Source organism: Ostrinia nubilalis, chromosome 22, assembly GCF_963855985.1.
Source record: "Ostrinia nubilalis chromosome 22, ilOstNubi1.1, whole genome shotgun sequence".
Classification (NCBI taxonomy): Eukaryota; Metazoa; Arthropoda; class Insecta; order Lepidoptera; family Crambidae; genus Ostrinia; species Ostrinia nubilalis.
In genome coordinates this window covers 12,609,382-12,625,989 of record NC_087109.1, presented here as the reverse complement: position 1 = coordinate 12,625,989, position 16,608 = coordinate 12,609,382, and the positions used below count along the sequence as shown (strand labels likewise).

Genomic DNA, 16,608 nt, shown 5'->3' with positions numbered 1-16,608 from the left:
GCATTTTTTCGATTTCACTCAATAAGCTTATACATTTATCGTTTAAAATCATCATAAGATTGTCGAAGGTCAGCGTGGGGAGTGAAGGATAATCCTCCAGAATCCTCCATTTGCCTTTCATAAATTAGAAAGGGTGTAAAAGGGGTAGTGCTTACATTGGAGACCAAATGACCATGATGAATCGAGGCAACTACGAAATCGTGTAAAACTGAAAGTAATGAGACTCAAAATATACTATAGTACATACAGCTTGACATTTCGTCTGTGGTGGTGATCACAACCAGACTAATATGCCGCCTATTGCGACAATCTTGTTACCAGAACTGTGACTGGTTGCTAACACGCACTATAACGTTTGATTATTCTGTCCACAGGAGGCCACTGCAATGAACCCAGACATGACAGTGGAGAAAATCGAGATCCAACAGCAGAGCACGCAGCCGTAACGCGCCCGCGCCGCCATCTTGGATCTTGTGGCTGGCAACACTCCATCGCTGCCAACCTACAAGACAGTAATAAAACTTTTTAACTATGACTACGGCGTCAAACCGAGTATGCCTCTGCCATCACAATATTCCAATATGGCAACTCGAGTCATGTCTACAGTATGTTTACATACCTAGTTATAAGCGACATCACTGCGAATATTAATACTAAGTTATTTAAATAAAAAACATTTATATTAATTGATTGATACAGTGTTAATTAATTATTATATTTGATGTTGTGACGTCGAAACGCACCTTCGATTTATTTTATTAAAGTTAAGAAATGCAATTTTTATTGTATGTAAAATACATGTTTAGGGCGGTGAGCATTTTTCAAAGTTTTTTATAAGCTTAGGCTAAGGCGATATTATACGATACTTCTGTGTGTAGCATGGAGCGTGGGCGCATTCGTATTTCAACTAACCTTTTTTCTAAGACACCTAACTACATAAATAACTAAATTTGACAGCTATTTTGACACTTTGGAATTGACAGTCGATGTATAAAGTTAGCGATACAATAATGCCTCAATATAAGTAGTTATTATTATACGAATAAGCCTGCGCTCACCCCGCTAACCGGTACATATTATACGGCTTGTAGCAAATGAGTGTTGCCATAGTAAGGAAGTGTTCGTGTAAATTCATATTTAACGTCTCTCAATACGGATTAGCTTTAAAATATGTCACACGAGGTAGACCACCGTTTTTTAGATTAAAAAGTATGATTTCTATCTTATGACTAAAAACTTTAATCGCGACAATGTAGCATGGGACTAATGAAGATTATTTCTATTTGAAAATATAATATTTTGACTCTAAATTGTTTGTTTATTGCTGTTTTACTCTATAACTTGGTTTGAACATTTTAATGTGTAAATTACAATTGAATTAAGCATGACATCACATGACAGTAACAATTAGTTACGAATGTGTTAGAGTGAAACATGAGTTGTACAATCACCCAGGGCCCACAGAGTCAACACATAAATGTATGTTAAAGCATAAAATAATATATTGAGGTGTTGCTATGACGGTTGCGAGTATATTCAACGGTAGGTGCTACTTAGGTTATAGTTACGGTCTATTTCGTTTTATCCTGTACGTGGAATTAGTATAACCTATAAAACATGTGGGACGATCGACCATTGTTTAAAACATGCCTTAATGTCCGGCTCGAAGGATCATTTTGGTCCTTAGAACCGGATCTACTTATTTTTATGACTTGAGTAAGTAATTGAAAATGATATTAGATTTCTGTGCAATATTTAAAAACTCTTATGATCATAGATCTCTTAGTATTACTTGGATTTTGTATGAAACTTTTACCTTGAGATTGCTAAATCTATTGTATTCTTATAATTATTCTTATGACTGCATTATGTTAATTGACAAATTATTATTACGTGGTCGATTTCCCACAAGGCGATGCTTAGTCGGTGTTAGCGTATATTAAGGCCAGTCGAGCATTTCGTCTTTATATTCACAAGCACAATCGTTACTCGTTGAAATAATAGTTTCATCACACGTTAACATTATTACTGTCATCTTGATTATATTGATTGGTCAAATTGAGTATTAAGAAGTTACATTAACTGTTGATGCTGTCTCGTAAATCTTTTGATTTGTGCTAATGATTGAATAACATGTTATTATAATTTCAACGAGCACACTATTATATGAGCAACGCGTCGATTTTTTTGTATATCTTAATATAACAGGACATTCCAAAACTGTTCACAAATTCATAGAATTAACTAGATCATGACACAAAGTGTTTCTTTTTTATAATTTTTTAAATAGATATTTTAAGATTTATTTCTCTTCAAAAACTACTGTTTTGACTTCGCTGTACGTGGCCGAAAGCATGCTTATTAGTATCGTTGTAGATAGCATGCTTTACGTATACGGATGCAAGCAAATTTTTATATAAGGAGTTGTATAATCGGCTTCCAGGACTATGGTCCTTCGAGCCCGATGGAATGATTTAATGTTAGTGCTAACATTAGGGAATACCGCGGAGTCATCACACCAGTTTGCAAAACGTTGGAAATGATACTGATATTGTACAATTATTATTATTAATATATTTCATACACTAGCTAGACGTAAAGTTTTTGTAATAGTACATAAGTTTATATTATGAAGTTATCGGCACTGATTGTGAATCAGATTTTAATTGTAATGTTTGTCTTTTTTATGTATATGACATTTATTTGGAGGGGCTTGTGGGTTTGAGGCAGAAGTGTTATGGGTACAAATGTATATGCCATGGTAATGACAGATTTTGACAATCATCAGTGCTTTTGTGTCAAATTCGCGAGCCCTATCGTTATTTCGTTTGTGTGCTCGGAGAAGATAGCTGCTGTTTTGATTTTACTTAAAAACTTAGTTTTTGTGTGACAAAATTGAGGATAACACTCATTTAGTGCCTTGTAGGTGTTGGTAACGTAATGGAAGGATTTTTAGAACGTTTAATAAAAGCTGAGAGTTAAAAATTTACATAATTTATATTATTAAATCTGTACAAGAACGTTTAGACGTTCTTTTTAGAACAGATATGATTGTTTTTGTGTAATATAGGTACTTTAAAGTTATCTTCTCCGAGAGCGCAATGTCCACTTGTGTTACGTCCCATATTTATTGAAGATGTTTATTTTTCTAACTCGTCCCAGCTCCGTATTATTTTGTATTTACGAGAAGTTATAAAATAGAAATAAAATAAAAATGCTTTGTTTTAAATTGGATCGTTTTATTTTCACTGTCACTGTCACATACCTACTTATAGTCTAATGCTGGATTTCTATATTCAATCTTAATCCAAATTATACGGATTTGGATTGTCAACTGTCAAATTTTAATATGTTTTTGGCCAAAATAACTGCGGTTTTTGATGTTTTTACATTTTTATATTGTTTATAAGACTATTTAAACAATATTAAAGTGTAAATGCATCGAAAATTTTGGAAATATAATCTAAAACTGAATTCAATTTGACAGTTGTAATCCGGATTTGGACAAGGATTGAATATGGGAATCGGGCGTTAGATTAGCAGATATAAAATACATTTTGTACTTTGATATATTACAGTTTTAAATAAATAAATAAATAAACATTAATTGCTTTATTGAGGTAATACGTATAAATGTCACTTAATATAAGAAAAATATTGTTTTGATTTTCGTTGCAGTTTTAACACATACGAGTCAATTTAAATCGTTTTATGCCAATAAATTGGTTTATCATTTGCCACAGCTATGAGAATACTTGTTATTGTAAAAGGCTTGCTGAAAGTTTAAAAGAAGATTTAAATTAATATTTGTTCACTGACTGGATTTTTTTTTTGCATGGCAACACTTTCTACCCCTGTTTGACCAGATTTACCCTTTCAAGATGTTCCTGACGATGCCCTCATTGTTGACGTATACTGTCCCGTTCATTCCGAGCCCGTACGGGCTGACTTCCCCTGTCTGTAGGTAGTAGAGCCCCGTAGTGCCAGGTTGGGAGGGGAATCCCATGTAACTGGAAAAAGATAGTTGATTAACTTCAGTTTCACCGTTTATACCTTGATCACACGCACCGAGCAAACGGGCGAGACAGTGCTCTCGGCCGAGTACTCGGTGTGTATGAACATTACGCCGAGTGCTCGGCCGAGCGCTCGAGTATGTGACTCGCTCACCAAACTGTCTCGACCGAGTAAACATTTTACTGTCTCGCCCGTTTACTCTGTACGTGTGATCAAGGCTTTAAAGTGTCCTTACATCGACACTCGCGATGCCGTAAGTAAACTAATTATTGATGGAATATTCCATGGTTATTAAAAAAAAACAATTTAACCAAAGACACTGTTAACTGTTAGGCAGTTGGTACCACCGTAAAAACAATTTACGTTCTATTTTTAGATTTTGTGTCTAACGATAACTCTTTCATCGTTTGTTTAAGTAAGTATTAATGTAATTTTATTAAAATTAACATTTTCGTGGGTAGACACGAAAAAATACCCTCCTTTTCCCTCTCCTTTTTACAATGTGCGAAGTATACAGGAGTGAGTGAGAAGACTTGGAAAACCCAATATTGCAAGATTCCATCGACATCAGCATCGGTGCAGCAGCATCAAATCGGTTTGGATTCGAATTTGGAACGGCAGTCAATCCTATTGTTTTGTGTTTTGTTGAGGTTATGTATTTGTATTTTTTTCTTAATTGTTTTGTACGACTGTGATTGAAAACTAAAGTGTTTTTGTGCCAGTGTTTAAAGTTTTGTGACTACAAACAAAGTGCATTGTTTTCGGTGTGTCTCATTGGACTCTGAAGATTACGTGAGCTCATCAGCTCAGTGTGCCTTCGGTTGGAGCAGAAGCCGAGGAAGCCCAGCTAGGGCTGTTCAGACCAAAGACCTCGCCAGTTTCACCGTGCTTTTACGTGAGTTGTTTGTCCTTTACATTCCTATTGTCATTCCACGTGTCATTTAACCTGACGATTCCTACTGTTTTTTGTAATAAAATGTGCCCGCGACTTCTTTACGCGTAAAATTAGTTTGAATATTTTGTGACGTTTTTGTAACATTTTTCATTACCTACTGCTCCGCCCTTATTGGCCGTAGTGTGATGTTACATTATAAAGCCTTCCTTGATAAATGGGCTATCCAACACAAATAATTTTTCCAGTAGCTTCTCTTCTCTTCACTTCACTTTGATCACCTGGGTCATCCAAACCAGGTGATCAAAGTGGAATAGACCTCTTTATTACCTGACTTCATTGGAGCATCGTTTCTTAGAGAACGCCTCCCAGCTCTCACACTTGACCGCGGGGAAGGCGGCTTCGTTCAGCACCGACTCGGCGAACAGCCTCCACGCGCGGCTGTGGCTGCACGTCTCCCATAGGCAGTTGGGTTGCAGCGACCCACTGTTGGGGTAGTAGTCCACTTGCCCTGGAAGATGCAAAGACGAATGTCAGCTGACATAAAGTTTTTGGCTCGTATTGCATGGATGCAACGGACGCTCTACATTAGTGATTCGAAAAATATTTTAAGAAGAGTACATTCATGCTGTTTTTGGAATAATAATAATGATTGAAATTCGACACAATTTGATCGTTGCGTTGTTTCAAAACCAAAATGTAGTAGGTGTAACCTACCTACCAATTAAATAAATTGGGTTAGAAGCATGTACTTAGACTTCGTTTCTGACGGAAAATTTATAGGCCTACAATTTTTTGCGATCGAACTTAGGGCTCCTGCTAAGATGAAGTAAGTTAGTCCCAATCCAAATCCGTCCGTTAAAATATCCTCGGTTTCGATGTTTTAAAAAAAATTGTGGATATTTGATCGAAAACAGACTGAAATTTGACACTTGATGGACAGATTTGGATAGGGATTGATAGCAAACGGGCGTTAGTCAACTCACCAATAGGCTGTTTAAGTCCGAACACGCCTGCATCAGTGTGGATCACGTCCACGAACTCCGCATCCGTCGAGTTCAGCCTGACGTCATCATCGACGTGCGAGAAGCAGGGCCCGGCCGGGTCTAGCCCGGTGATCCGGCCGACCCGACTCCCGGTGAGCCCGGTGAATTGTTTGCCCGTGAACCCGGCGATGTGCGAGCCCAGACTGTGCCCGACGATGTAGAAGTTCGACGGGTCGTAGCCGGCTGGATGAGAAAGTCTATTATTAGAAAAAAACTACAGATTTTGGTTGCGGCTTTCCATAATGTTACAGAGATTTGCAGCAGCGTGAATTTTGATCTATTTTAACGACCTCTGCCACTCAGGAAGAATGTTGCTTTCTACTTGTGAAAGAATTTTCAAAATCAGTTTAATACTTACTTCATAGATTGCATAATCGAGTCTGATCTAGTGACTTGGAGGGTTCCTGTTGAGTAGGGCATGGAAAATGGCAAAGAGGTCATGATAGCAGACTTTGTTTTCGACTTCGTAGGCAATTTCTAAAACACGTTTATGAACACTGAATAGTTTAAGCAATTCATTATCATTTGAGATTAATTTTCGGCTGTTTTGAAGTAAGACTGCCCTATGCTACTGCAAATCATGGCGCTTCACTTTCCCGCCAAGAGCATACAATGTAGTTCAAGAACATTTACCTTCGGCCATCTGTGCCAGCATGGCGCCGAGCTTCTCCCCTATGAAGCGCACGTAGGTGGAGGCTCGAAGGTAGAGCCAGTGGATCAGCGGGCTAGCGTCCAGCGCCAACACGTTGTGCTTGCCTGTAAATAAAACATTGTTATTAGGACTGTAGCGGGCATTAGCGAGATTACTCATACGAATTCCTAATATGTAAAGCGTTATACAAAACTGTTTGAAATCTTATGTGACAAGTCAGTGTCTAAATCATCATCTAAAGTGTACGTTTCTTTTATCTTCTTATGGACCCTCATACACGCACAAATAGAGGAGACACCAAAGGACTCTAGATAGACCGACGATCGCGAGAAGTAGGCCTGGGTGCGGGCAGCACAGGACCAGTCTTTGTGGAAATCCTTGGGGGAGGCCTTTGTCCTGCAGTGGACGTCATTTGGCTGAAACGATTACCTATGACTTTTTAAGTTACTTGAGAGGCTCGAGTCGAAACTCTTTACTCGTTTGGCGCAAAAACAGTACTTTTTCAACCCGTTACAATCATTAACCAGTTACATTACAAATATGTTATAGGCATAAATAATTAGGCAATTTTGTCGTCTAAATAGTTAGTTGAGAAAATATTTCGATTAGTATAGTATTTAAGAATACTATCAAGATAAGTCCACACAGGTTTTCAAATTTCCACAAAAAAAAAAAAAAAAAAAAAAAAAAAAAAAGTGATTTTTACACCATTATTCTTTTTTAATTCAACATAAAAATAGCTTAATATAATAAAATAACATCTTCTTTAAAATATTTACTTTGAAACGATATATAATTCATTGTTATTGTTTTGCTATAAACATTTGAAAACTATTAAAAAACGCCGCGCGCGATTCATTTTCAATGATGCCCCTTAAAACGCCGCGCTTCGCGTAAACGCTCTTAACCACTTCCTAATAATGTGGCCTCACGAAGACTTCTCAAGAATGCCTGAAGTGGGTTTTTTAATCATTTATGACTTCTTCATACAGTTTGACAAACAAATGTTATTCAAACAAACACAAGATTTAAATCATAATGATGACGTAATGAAATTTCCTGGTTCAAAAAACCACACCAGTATTTGTATATTCTGATTCTGAGTCTGATTCTTACCTATTTATAGGTATTTTGAAATAAATTATTTTGCTTTCTTTCTAATCACCAGAAAAAAATATGAAAAATGAATCTAAGAAATGTCATGAAAATCGAATAAAAATCTGTTCAGTGGTTTTTGTAATGTCTCTCGCCCCTCCCTGCTTTTTTATAGTGGGATTCCCAGAAGAAATTAACAAATGTCACGTGAGTCATAAAATTCAAGTTCTCGGGCATTCCTGTGGGTCTAGACAAAGTGCAAATTATAATCGCAAACCAGTCGAAAAGTGGTCGAAAAGCCCCTTTTTTGTATGGAGTTTTGACGGATTCGATTTTCGATTCGATCAAAAAGTGCGTTTTGTCTAGGGGGGCTGATGCAAAAGCATGTAATTTAAGCTGATAATATTGCATTAATGAATCAACCACGAAGGTATGGTTAAACCACTTCTGGTGTAAATACCTGCAATGAATGCATTATTGACTCAAGCAACTCGTTTCTTTAATATTCTTAATTGGTACAAATTACGCGCATCTGAGGTGTGGCTAGCAAAAATAAATTATTTATTCATTTGCTTATCACGTGGTAATACAGGTGGTATAGCCTGACCAGGAACATAAAAACCCTGGCATAGAGGCGCGTCAATTGCATTTGATATTGCAACACTGAGTACAGTCGTACCTGTTTTAAATTAATAGCCTAACTTTATGTATCAGGATTCAGGATTACGGGCTAATTTGATATTTTCATAAATTAACGAAAAAATATTATTATAGGTAACCTGGTTTAAATAAATTAAATGAAACCATCAATCGAGCTAGTAGGATTTATTTTATTACTAGCTTTCCGCCCGCGGCTTCGCCCGCGTGGAATTTTGTCTGTCACAGAAAAACTTTATCGCGCGCGTCCCTGTTTCAAAAACCGGGATAAAAACTATCCTATGTTCTTTCCCGGGACTCAAACTATCTCTATGCCAAATTTCATCAAAATCGGTTGCGAGGTTTAAGCGGGAAAGCGTAACAGACAGACAGACAGACAGACAGACAGAGTTACTTTCGCATTTATAATATTAGTTGGGATTCATCAATAATCAAATTCAGAACTTGAATACTCAACTGCAATGTCTGCTCATGAACGCTTCAAACTCGGTACTTCTTTCCCAATTCCATAAAATTCAAGTGACAAAAATCTTTAAAATAGGTAGTTGAAACAAACCACAGCTCATTTTCATAGTGGACTGTACTATACGATAAACATGTCAGTCAATTTGACAACCTTTGTCGGAAACATTATTCAATGAAAATATTGCCGAACCCTTAGTATTTCTCTTCGACAAATACTTTAACACATTGTGAACCACTTTTCTTTCACGACTATAAAAAGATTTTAGCATTCACAAAATCAATTGCGCACATTTAAAATAAAGTTTGTTTACACTTTGACAGCAATAGACTGACATGTTAGGTGACATATCAATGAAGTTTTTAGTTACTGTTGCCATTAAAAGAAATTAGTACCATTCGTTTTCCGCAAAATGGCGAGGGTTTTTATGTTCCTGGTCAGGCTATAAATATCCTTTAATAATAGAAGTTCATTTTTCACGTGCCTAACGCATTATAATTTCGTATAATAGTTTCTTACTTATGACAAACCATCTTTTTGTAATAATTTTAATAAATACTTATTTTACTTTTATTTTGTATCAGTCCCAAGACTGAGCAAATCTGTTCTGTGATGCTGTCTTTTACTAACAAAGCCTTGAAAAGTTCCCCACTAAAAATGAAAGCCCATCTATTCTCAATTTATGAAAATGGTATTAACGATTGTGTTTTTATAGCGAGAAAAAAATCTAGATCCCAAAACCCACGCAGCTAAAAATGCGGGCAGGAACTATCTACTAAGTTACAAAAACAGATGTTTTGCCTCGGAACAACACACAACTCGTTATTTCCATAATAGTATCATCCACGCACACTACATGGCTTGCTATTAATAAAATACCAGTTGCAACAACAAAATTGCATCTGCACAATGGTTCGCGTGTCCAACGATTGTGGCGCCAGCGCAGTAGGATTATTCCACTTTGTTCATCTGGGTGATATCACCTGGATAAAGAAAGTGGAATTTTCAGTGTCCTCATTTCACCTCAGAACCATTTCACCCAGCTTCATTTTCGTCGTCAGTCGTCGTTGTTTACCTAAAAATTAATTCACCCAGATTCAAACAGATGCTGAGACCAGGGTGAATTAATTCCTAAGTGAACAAAGTTGACCGCTTTAGTCGAATCAATTCACCTGGAAAATGGTTCCAAGGTGAAATGAGGACACTAAAAATTCCACTTTCTTCGCCCAGTGATATCACACAGGTGAACAAAGTGGAATAATCCGCGCAGTGACGTCAGTTCCCGTTGAACTTGAGTCTTCAAAGGCAGTTACAAGGTGATATCGCGGTTAATGCTCAATTTATTTCACGCTATTGAGACACTTCAGGGCTGTGCAGGATGGCCCTTTTTTAATATCGGCTCTACATTTTACATTATGACCAGTAATTGATGACTGATAAAATCTGTCCTTAATTTAACGCCTCGATTCTGCGAATACAAACCTCTGCTATGGTCCAGTGGTTTGGAAGCGACTCTCTCGAGTTTCTAGGTTTGATTCCGTGCTTACCATTTAATGAATTGCCTAAAAATAATTATTTACTGTTGTATTACAAGTTTACAACTTTGTATTATTTACTTCTTAAATTAATTAGTATTTTAACTCCCTACCACTTCTTTACACCTACGGAACAAGAGCCCATAAAATTAAACACTGTTTCTATCAAAATCAAACCAAATCAAAGATATTTTATTCAATTTAGACCACTGGTGCCACTTATGATGTGGTAACTGGTAATGCGTGCTACTTTGGGAAAAAAACGTAAAGTCTAATGTGGTGTTGTATGTGTACGACATCCTTGTGCATATTATTTAGGTACGCTAAGTATCCATGTTTGTTTATACCTACACGGCACATCAAAGTAATTTATGTGCATTGGCATCTTGATGGCGGCAGTTTACATGGTCGTTGAGGATAATGATAATATCACTATTATTCCGGTGTATGCTTTATTTAGAATAAAATTAGCTAAGTGGATACTAAATGTAACTACCACAAATACATAGATTGAAGAATAACATTTCAATTACCTACAGAATGAAGGCAGATTATGTTTGTTTGTAATAAATTACCTGCAGACCATTGATAGACACAAACGTGTAGCATACATTAATATTAGGTATACTTGAAACTAACTGTGACCGCGACTTCATACACGTGAAAAAAGTTTGAATGTTACTTATTTCCCGTTTCCGCAACATTTTTCATAGATGCTCTGTTACTATTGGTCGTAGCGTGTATAGCCTAGCTTTTATAGATAGCTAAATGGGCTACCAAAAACAAAAATATTTTTTCAAATCGGTAGTTCCTGAGATTAGCGTGTTAACAAACAAACTCTTCAGCTTTATAACATTGATCGTGACAATCACTTCAAGAAGTAAGGTCAAGTTATCAATGGTGGCTGGTCGTTCTAAGAATGAGTGACAGACAGATATCCTTGACATTTCTCACAATTAGGTATTTTTTCTTTCAAAGAACTCTCTGAAACAGGAACAGTAAACAGCTGGACGTTTTAACGACTTTCAATGTCTTAAAGACTTCTTCCTCGAAGCCTCACTGATGAGGATCGCGACACATAGTGTTCCTCCACTGCGGTCATAAGCTGTGTAGACCGTACGATGCAAGCTCCCGCCCACCGTCTTCCTCACCGCGTCAGACCATCTCGTCGGTGCCCTGCCCCGAACACGTCTACCTTCCATTTGTCCCAAGATAATTTGTTCCTCCAGACAATGCTTTGAAGACCGCATAATGTGTCCGAAGAAACCGAGGGTACCTACGCTTTTAAAGACAGATTGCAAATAGTTTACCTTTCTTATAGAACGCCTCGCTGACAGTCTTGAAGGTGTTCGAGCCAGGGTCGTCCATGAACCCGTGGAGGAATATGACCAGCTTCTCGTCCTGGGCCAGCGGGATGTCCTTCAGCGTGTTGATGTTGAAAGACACGTTTATGGCGCTGGAAGTTAACCACAAAGTAGATACCAGGTCAATAATAATATCCTACTTATCTTCTAAATGCCCAGAATAGATAGGTACTTACCTCTGAAAACTGAAAACCAATAAGTAAGTAACTGTACAATTTCAAAGATGACAGAGTTTGGTAAGGCAAGCTATATTTGGGACGTGTAAAAGTGTCCGAAAGGGCCTATGCATGTACTGAATAAACCATTTTATTTTATTTTTATTTAAATCCACATCTTTCACTTCATCACCATCATCATAATAGTCACAGAACATAAGCCTACACCAATAATTTCCAAATTGGCCTGTTGGTGGCGGGCGACCTGCTTCCAGTTCTTTACCTGCTTTCTTATGAGGTCGGTACACCTTGGAACACTTACTGGGAGACATATTTCAGTGTGAGCTGGTCCAGGTCTGGCTCCTTCTCTCCCTCAATCTGCTCGTACGCGACTCCAGCCAACTTTTTGACATGGGAACCTGTATTAACATTCAAAATTTTACTACACCTAAGATTTTTAAAAACCTAAGACACAGGTCCGTCATCGCTTTACTAGCCGTCGCGTCGTCTATTTCTTCTGGCATCAACGCCATTTTTTTCCGGAAAATACATAAAATTGTATGAGGATGGCAAGTCCTGCCTACTAAAAACGGTGCCGTAAGCCATTTTTTCGGAAACGCGGGACCTATACCTAGCTAGTGGTCAAAAGGGGACAGCTAGGATCCCTTCGTTCTCCAGCGCCTATTATAAAGGTCAGATCGAGACTCACACTGGCTGGAGCCGATGAAGGCGAGGGTATTGTAGACAGGGTTCTTGGCGGCCGCCACCTCCTTCTGCAGGCCACGGCCCAAGTCATCAAAGATGCCCGGCGCTGCGAGCGCGGCGCATGCGCTCAGCAGTAGGCAGTAACATAGCTGGAGGAAATACTTCATCTGAAACAACAAATACCTAAAAGTAAGTCATAAGAGTAACTTTGCTCACGACTTTCAATATCTCAGCCATAGGACGTCCACTGCTGAACATAGGCCTCCCCCCATTCTTTCCATGCTGCCCGGTTGGTAGCGTTTAACCACCCATAAGGTGAACCCCGACGACGTCATAAACTTAGCAGAAGGCTGGACGCAGGCCGGTCACGACTTTGTGCGCGTGAAAATCGTTAGAATCTTTCCCGTTTTATTTTGTGTTTTTGTGAGGCAGTGGCGTAGCGTGCCTTAGACGGGTCCTGTATTAAAATTTGTTGGGGGCCCATCTATGGTTATTAGATCCAGGGGCCCATTGATCTAAAGATATCTTTGAAAAATTTAAGTAATTCCCTAAGCAGTTGCCTACTCTGTCTAATACTCTAATCTGATAAAGTCCGGTCCTGGGAGCCCCTGAAGCCCGGGGTCCCGTATCATTGATAGATACGACTTGTGCTTAGCTGGTTTTTTCCATTCCTCCGAGTTCTAGAGTTATTTATTTATCACATTGGTATATCTTACATTTCAGGGCTTCTCCCTGAACTCTGACTTGTCGTATCGAACGTCAGTACCTCGATATCCTACGTGTATTTTAATTTTACTGATAAGTTTTGATAACAAAATAAAACAAAATAACTAGTTACCATAATAATATGTAAGGGAAGTCTGTTTTAAATAACTAAGTAGTAAGTTCAAAGTTATGAAACTGCAATTTTAATAAATTGACAGCATCTTAAGTGACAGTGGGCGGGGCACTCGTACAACTGATGGCCGTTAGGGTTGGGGCCGAATAGTTCTCGAGTGGCTACCATAAAATCAAATACCAAACAAAAAAAAAGGAATGAGAAATAATAAAATTATTAACATAAATATCTGAGAAACTTTCGGCAATTTTATGTAGTGTGCTATAAGATTTATCGCCGATTTTCTTCCTCTTACATTTTATTTCTTACCTAATTAGTAAACGTACTACGTTACGTACAACACACTATAGTAGGTAGGTACGTTAGTAAAAGCAGGTATGTAGTTGTATAAGTGCTAAAATATACTAAAGAGTAAGGTAAATACCGTAAGTTTTGTTTACGTTCACAAGCTGAAACCTCCAGTTATCTTGACTACGGGCAATTTGTTTCAGTTTCCACCAGTAATTAATTGCAGGTTTTAATTAGCTTTTAGGCATTTACAACCGGTTTGAAATATTGACGCACATCGTCAGATACCTATCCTATAGATATCTAAAGTAACAACAATAACAAGTACTAAGTAGTTTGAAGAGCACTAAAAATTTAAGATAAAATTACCTTTCAAGGAAGGTTCTGACACAGTTATAAAGAAGAAGTACCTAATAACTTATGATTAGGAAGGTATCAAATAGCGGAAGAATCAAGAAGGGTAATATGTAGACAACATAGAGTCGAAGGAATTTGTTAGGAAACCTACCCGACAAATGTTAAGGGCGTTTTCTACATTTCAAAAAATAATCCGGTAAATAAAGATGCTTTCATGATTTGAAACAATATGTACGAGTAACTGAATTGTTTTGGCATTACAGGAAAATACTGAAAAAAAAACTTCCAAGATTTATGATAACAGACATAAAGTTCCATTAATTTATAAAAACTCAAGTTTATGATTTCGAGAAAAACTTAAAGAACATTCGAACTTACCATTTTGGAATTCCAAATGAGTTTTTTCAGTGTTTGCACGTTTGTCACGTTTTATAAAAGTTCACAACTTTCAGAGCTTTTTCACTGCTACGAAAGTCATCCGTCAAGTTTTCAGTCACTTAATTTAATTCAATATTCTAATAAATAAAATAAATATGTACCAAAGTGAGGTAGGTAAACACAGCCTACCGCCGCGTGGTTCAGTTTCAACTGGGGTAGAATGTCAGATGTTAAGTTTAAATAAGATCACAGGTCACGCTCTTATCGTACCTATACTTCTTTATTTACAAAGATTATGTACCTACTTATGTTTTTGAATAAACTCATTGACTTATTAGGAAATCCCAGGAAGTATCAAGGCTACATTGGATAAGTAATTGAGGTTTTTAAAGATAAACCGTCCTTTCTTTCGTCCTTAGTGACTCGCGTGGGATTCAACAAAATAACTTGATTGTCAATTTTCAAAGAGAGAGGTACTTTTGACTTTCGTAGCATGCTTTGCATGCATGCATGATTTGCCCACGATTTCGCAGCGAATTCTGTCAAACTGAATTTCACGCTAAAATTCAGTTCAAGAAAGAACTTGAGTACCTTGTTTGCCCGCAGTTTTTCGTTCGTTCGTTTCAGCCAAATGACGTCCACTGCTGGACCAAGGTCTCGCCCAAGGATTCCCACAATGACCGGTCCTGCGCCGCCCGCATCCAAGCACCCTGAGGGTCGCCCTAACCAGATCGTCGGTCCACTTAATGGGGGGCCTGCCCACACTTACGTCTTCTGGCCAGTGGTAGTCGCCGGCAGTTACTCACGTGAATTTTTACCTTGGCTTTATATAAAGTTTCAACTGTAAAAACCGAGCTGTTTAAATAATAAACAGGTCATTAATATTCAAAAAACGCAAGGAATAAGTTAACCACGACAAATTGTATCGTTATGAATTAAACATGATTTGATGGCGTCATTTCTAATTACTTTAAGTACCTATTTTACTAGGTTTTCAATTTAATACTAGTACCTCTAGCACGAAAATTTTTCGTCATCTAATCGTTTGTGTAAAGGTAGCAGGAAGCAGCGTATCATAAAGCAGGAAGGCGCTGAACGCAGGCTGCTACCAACCGGGCAACAATTACGAGGCCCAGTGGACGTCCTCTGGCTGAGATGATGATGATTGTTTGCGTAAAATTCGATACCCAGCTTTTGAATTAGACAATAACATGACGATCTCGATTGCCTCTCCTGATGGTGATTCGAATACGTAAACGATTCGAAGTCGAAAATTTTTCGTGCTAGAGGTATAGGTTGTAATTAATTAATACATGTGTAATTGAATTCCTACTAATTTCATTTTTATCAAATGAATCTTATCAAAGTAATTGAACTACTGTAATTCAAATTACATGACGTAAATTTGGAAGTAATTTAATTCAATTAACTACATAGGCAATTGGTAATTCAAATTACTTAATTACTTTTATATAATTGAGTGGATAAAGTCTGTTTTTTGCTTGTACAATACTGTAAACAATCTTGAATTTCTTTTTACCCCACTGCGCCAGAAGGAGGGTTATGTTTTTCGAGTTTATGTATGTATGTATATTTCTTTGGCACGGCCTACAACCTAAACCGATTTTAGCGTGAGAGGTGTCGTTAGATTCGTCTTAATCGTGAGAGTGACACTGTGTATATTAAAATTGGAAAAAATCATAATGGCGGATTCTAGGCGCCATAACGTGTTCAAAAAAATTTTTTTTTTCTCAAGACCAATCAAGTGAGGTATCAAAATAAATGGCTTTTTAAGTAGCTTACAAAAATGTATGGTGCTTAACTAAAAAGATTAAAATAAAATTATTATTGAAAAAACAAAAAACCCATCTGCGTAAAAACGAACTAAAAAGAAAAAAATAAGACATCTTAGTGTTCACAAATGCAGTCGGAGGCATCAATTACCTACATATCACTAACAAAATTATTAGTCATAGATGACTCCGATTGCATTTGTTAACACTAAATTGTCTTGTTTTTATCTTTTTAGTTCATTTTTTACAAAATAATTCGTTTTAAAATCTTAGATTAATAAAAATAAAATTTGAAATAATTCTTGTGTAAATTTTTTTCTGGATTAAATATTTGATTTATCTTCTTTACCTCATCGTTTTCCATAACTTAAATGAA

At 37.2% G+C, this 16,608-nt stretch overlaps 2 protein-coding genes across 8 annotated transcripts in view; one reads left to right on the top strand and one right to left on the bottom strand.

Moving 5' to 3' along the window:
- Positions 1-3,229, top strand: part of LOC135082624 (protein 4.1 homolog) — a 119,949-nt gene extending 116,720 nt beyond the window's left edge. For all 4 annotated transcript variants that reach the window (XM_063977407.1, XM_063977406.1, XM_063977405.1 and 1 more), the window contains one exon: positions 375-3,229. In XM_063977407.1, coding sequence (XP_063833477.1) covers positions 375-446 — 72 coding nt within the window. In that variant the 3' untranslated portion in view covers positions 447-3,229. The remainder of the gene's footprint in view (positions 1-374) is intronic.
- Positions 3,230-3,286: 57 nt separating this feature from the next.
- On the bottom strand, positions 3,287-15,264 carry LOC135082927 (pancreatic triacylglycerol lipase-like). 4 transcript variants are annotated; one of them, XM_063977691.1, is made up of 8 exons: positions 15,209-15,264; positions 12,583-12,745; positions 12,196-12,292; positions 11,665-11,810; positions 6,586-6,708; positions 5,893-6,135; positions 5,237-5,417; positions 3,287-4,010 (listed from the first exon to the last, which is right to left on the bottom strand). In XM_063977691.1, exons 2-8 carry the CDS (start codon positions 12,743-12,745, stop codon positions 3,869-3,871), a joined length of 1,095 nt encoding a protein of 364 aa, XP_063833761.1. In that variant the 5' UTR covers positions 15,209-15,264; the 3' UTR covers positions 3,287-3,868. The 4 variants fall into 4 exon arrangements, with proteins under 4 accessions (XP_063833761.1, XP_063833763.1, XP_063833762.1 ...); XM_063977693.1 differs by lacking the exon at positions 15,209-15,264 and adding an exon at positions 15,031-15,151; XM_063977692.1 differs by lacking the exon at positions 15,209-15,264 and adding an exon at positions 14,601-14,665.
- Between the last annotated feature and the right edge of the window lie 1,344 nt (positions 15,265-16,608).

Bases quoted from the DNA above. Each gene is read 5' to 3' on its own strand.
- LOC135082927 (XM_063977690.1), bottom strand. The intron at 12,293-12,582 runs GTGAGTCTCGAT...ATGTTAATACAG, and splicing joins CTTCATCGGCTCCAGCCAGT to GTTCCCATGTCAAAAAGTTG. The intron at 6,136-6,585 runs GTAAATGTTCTT...TTTCTCATCCAG, and splicing joins GCTGGCACAGATGGCCGAAG to CCGGCTACGACCCGTCGAAC.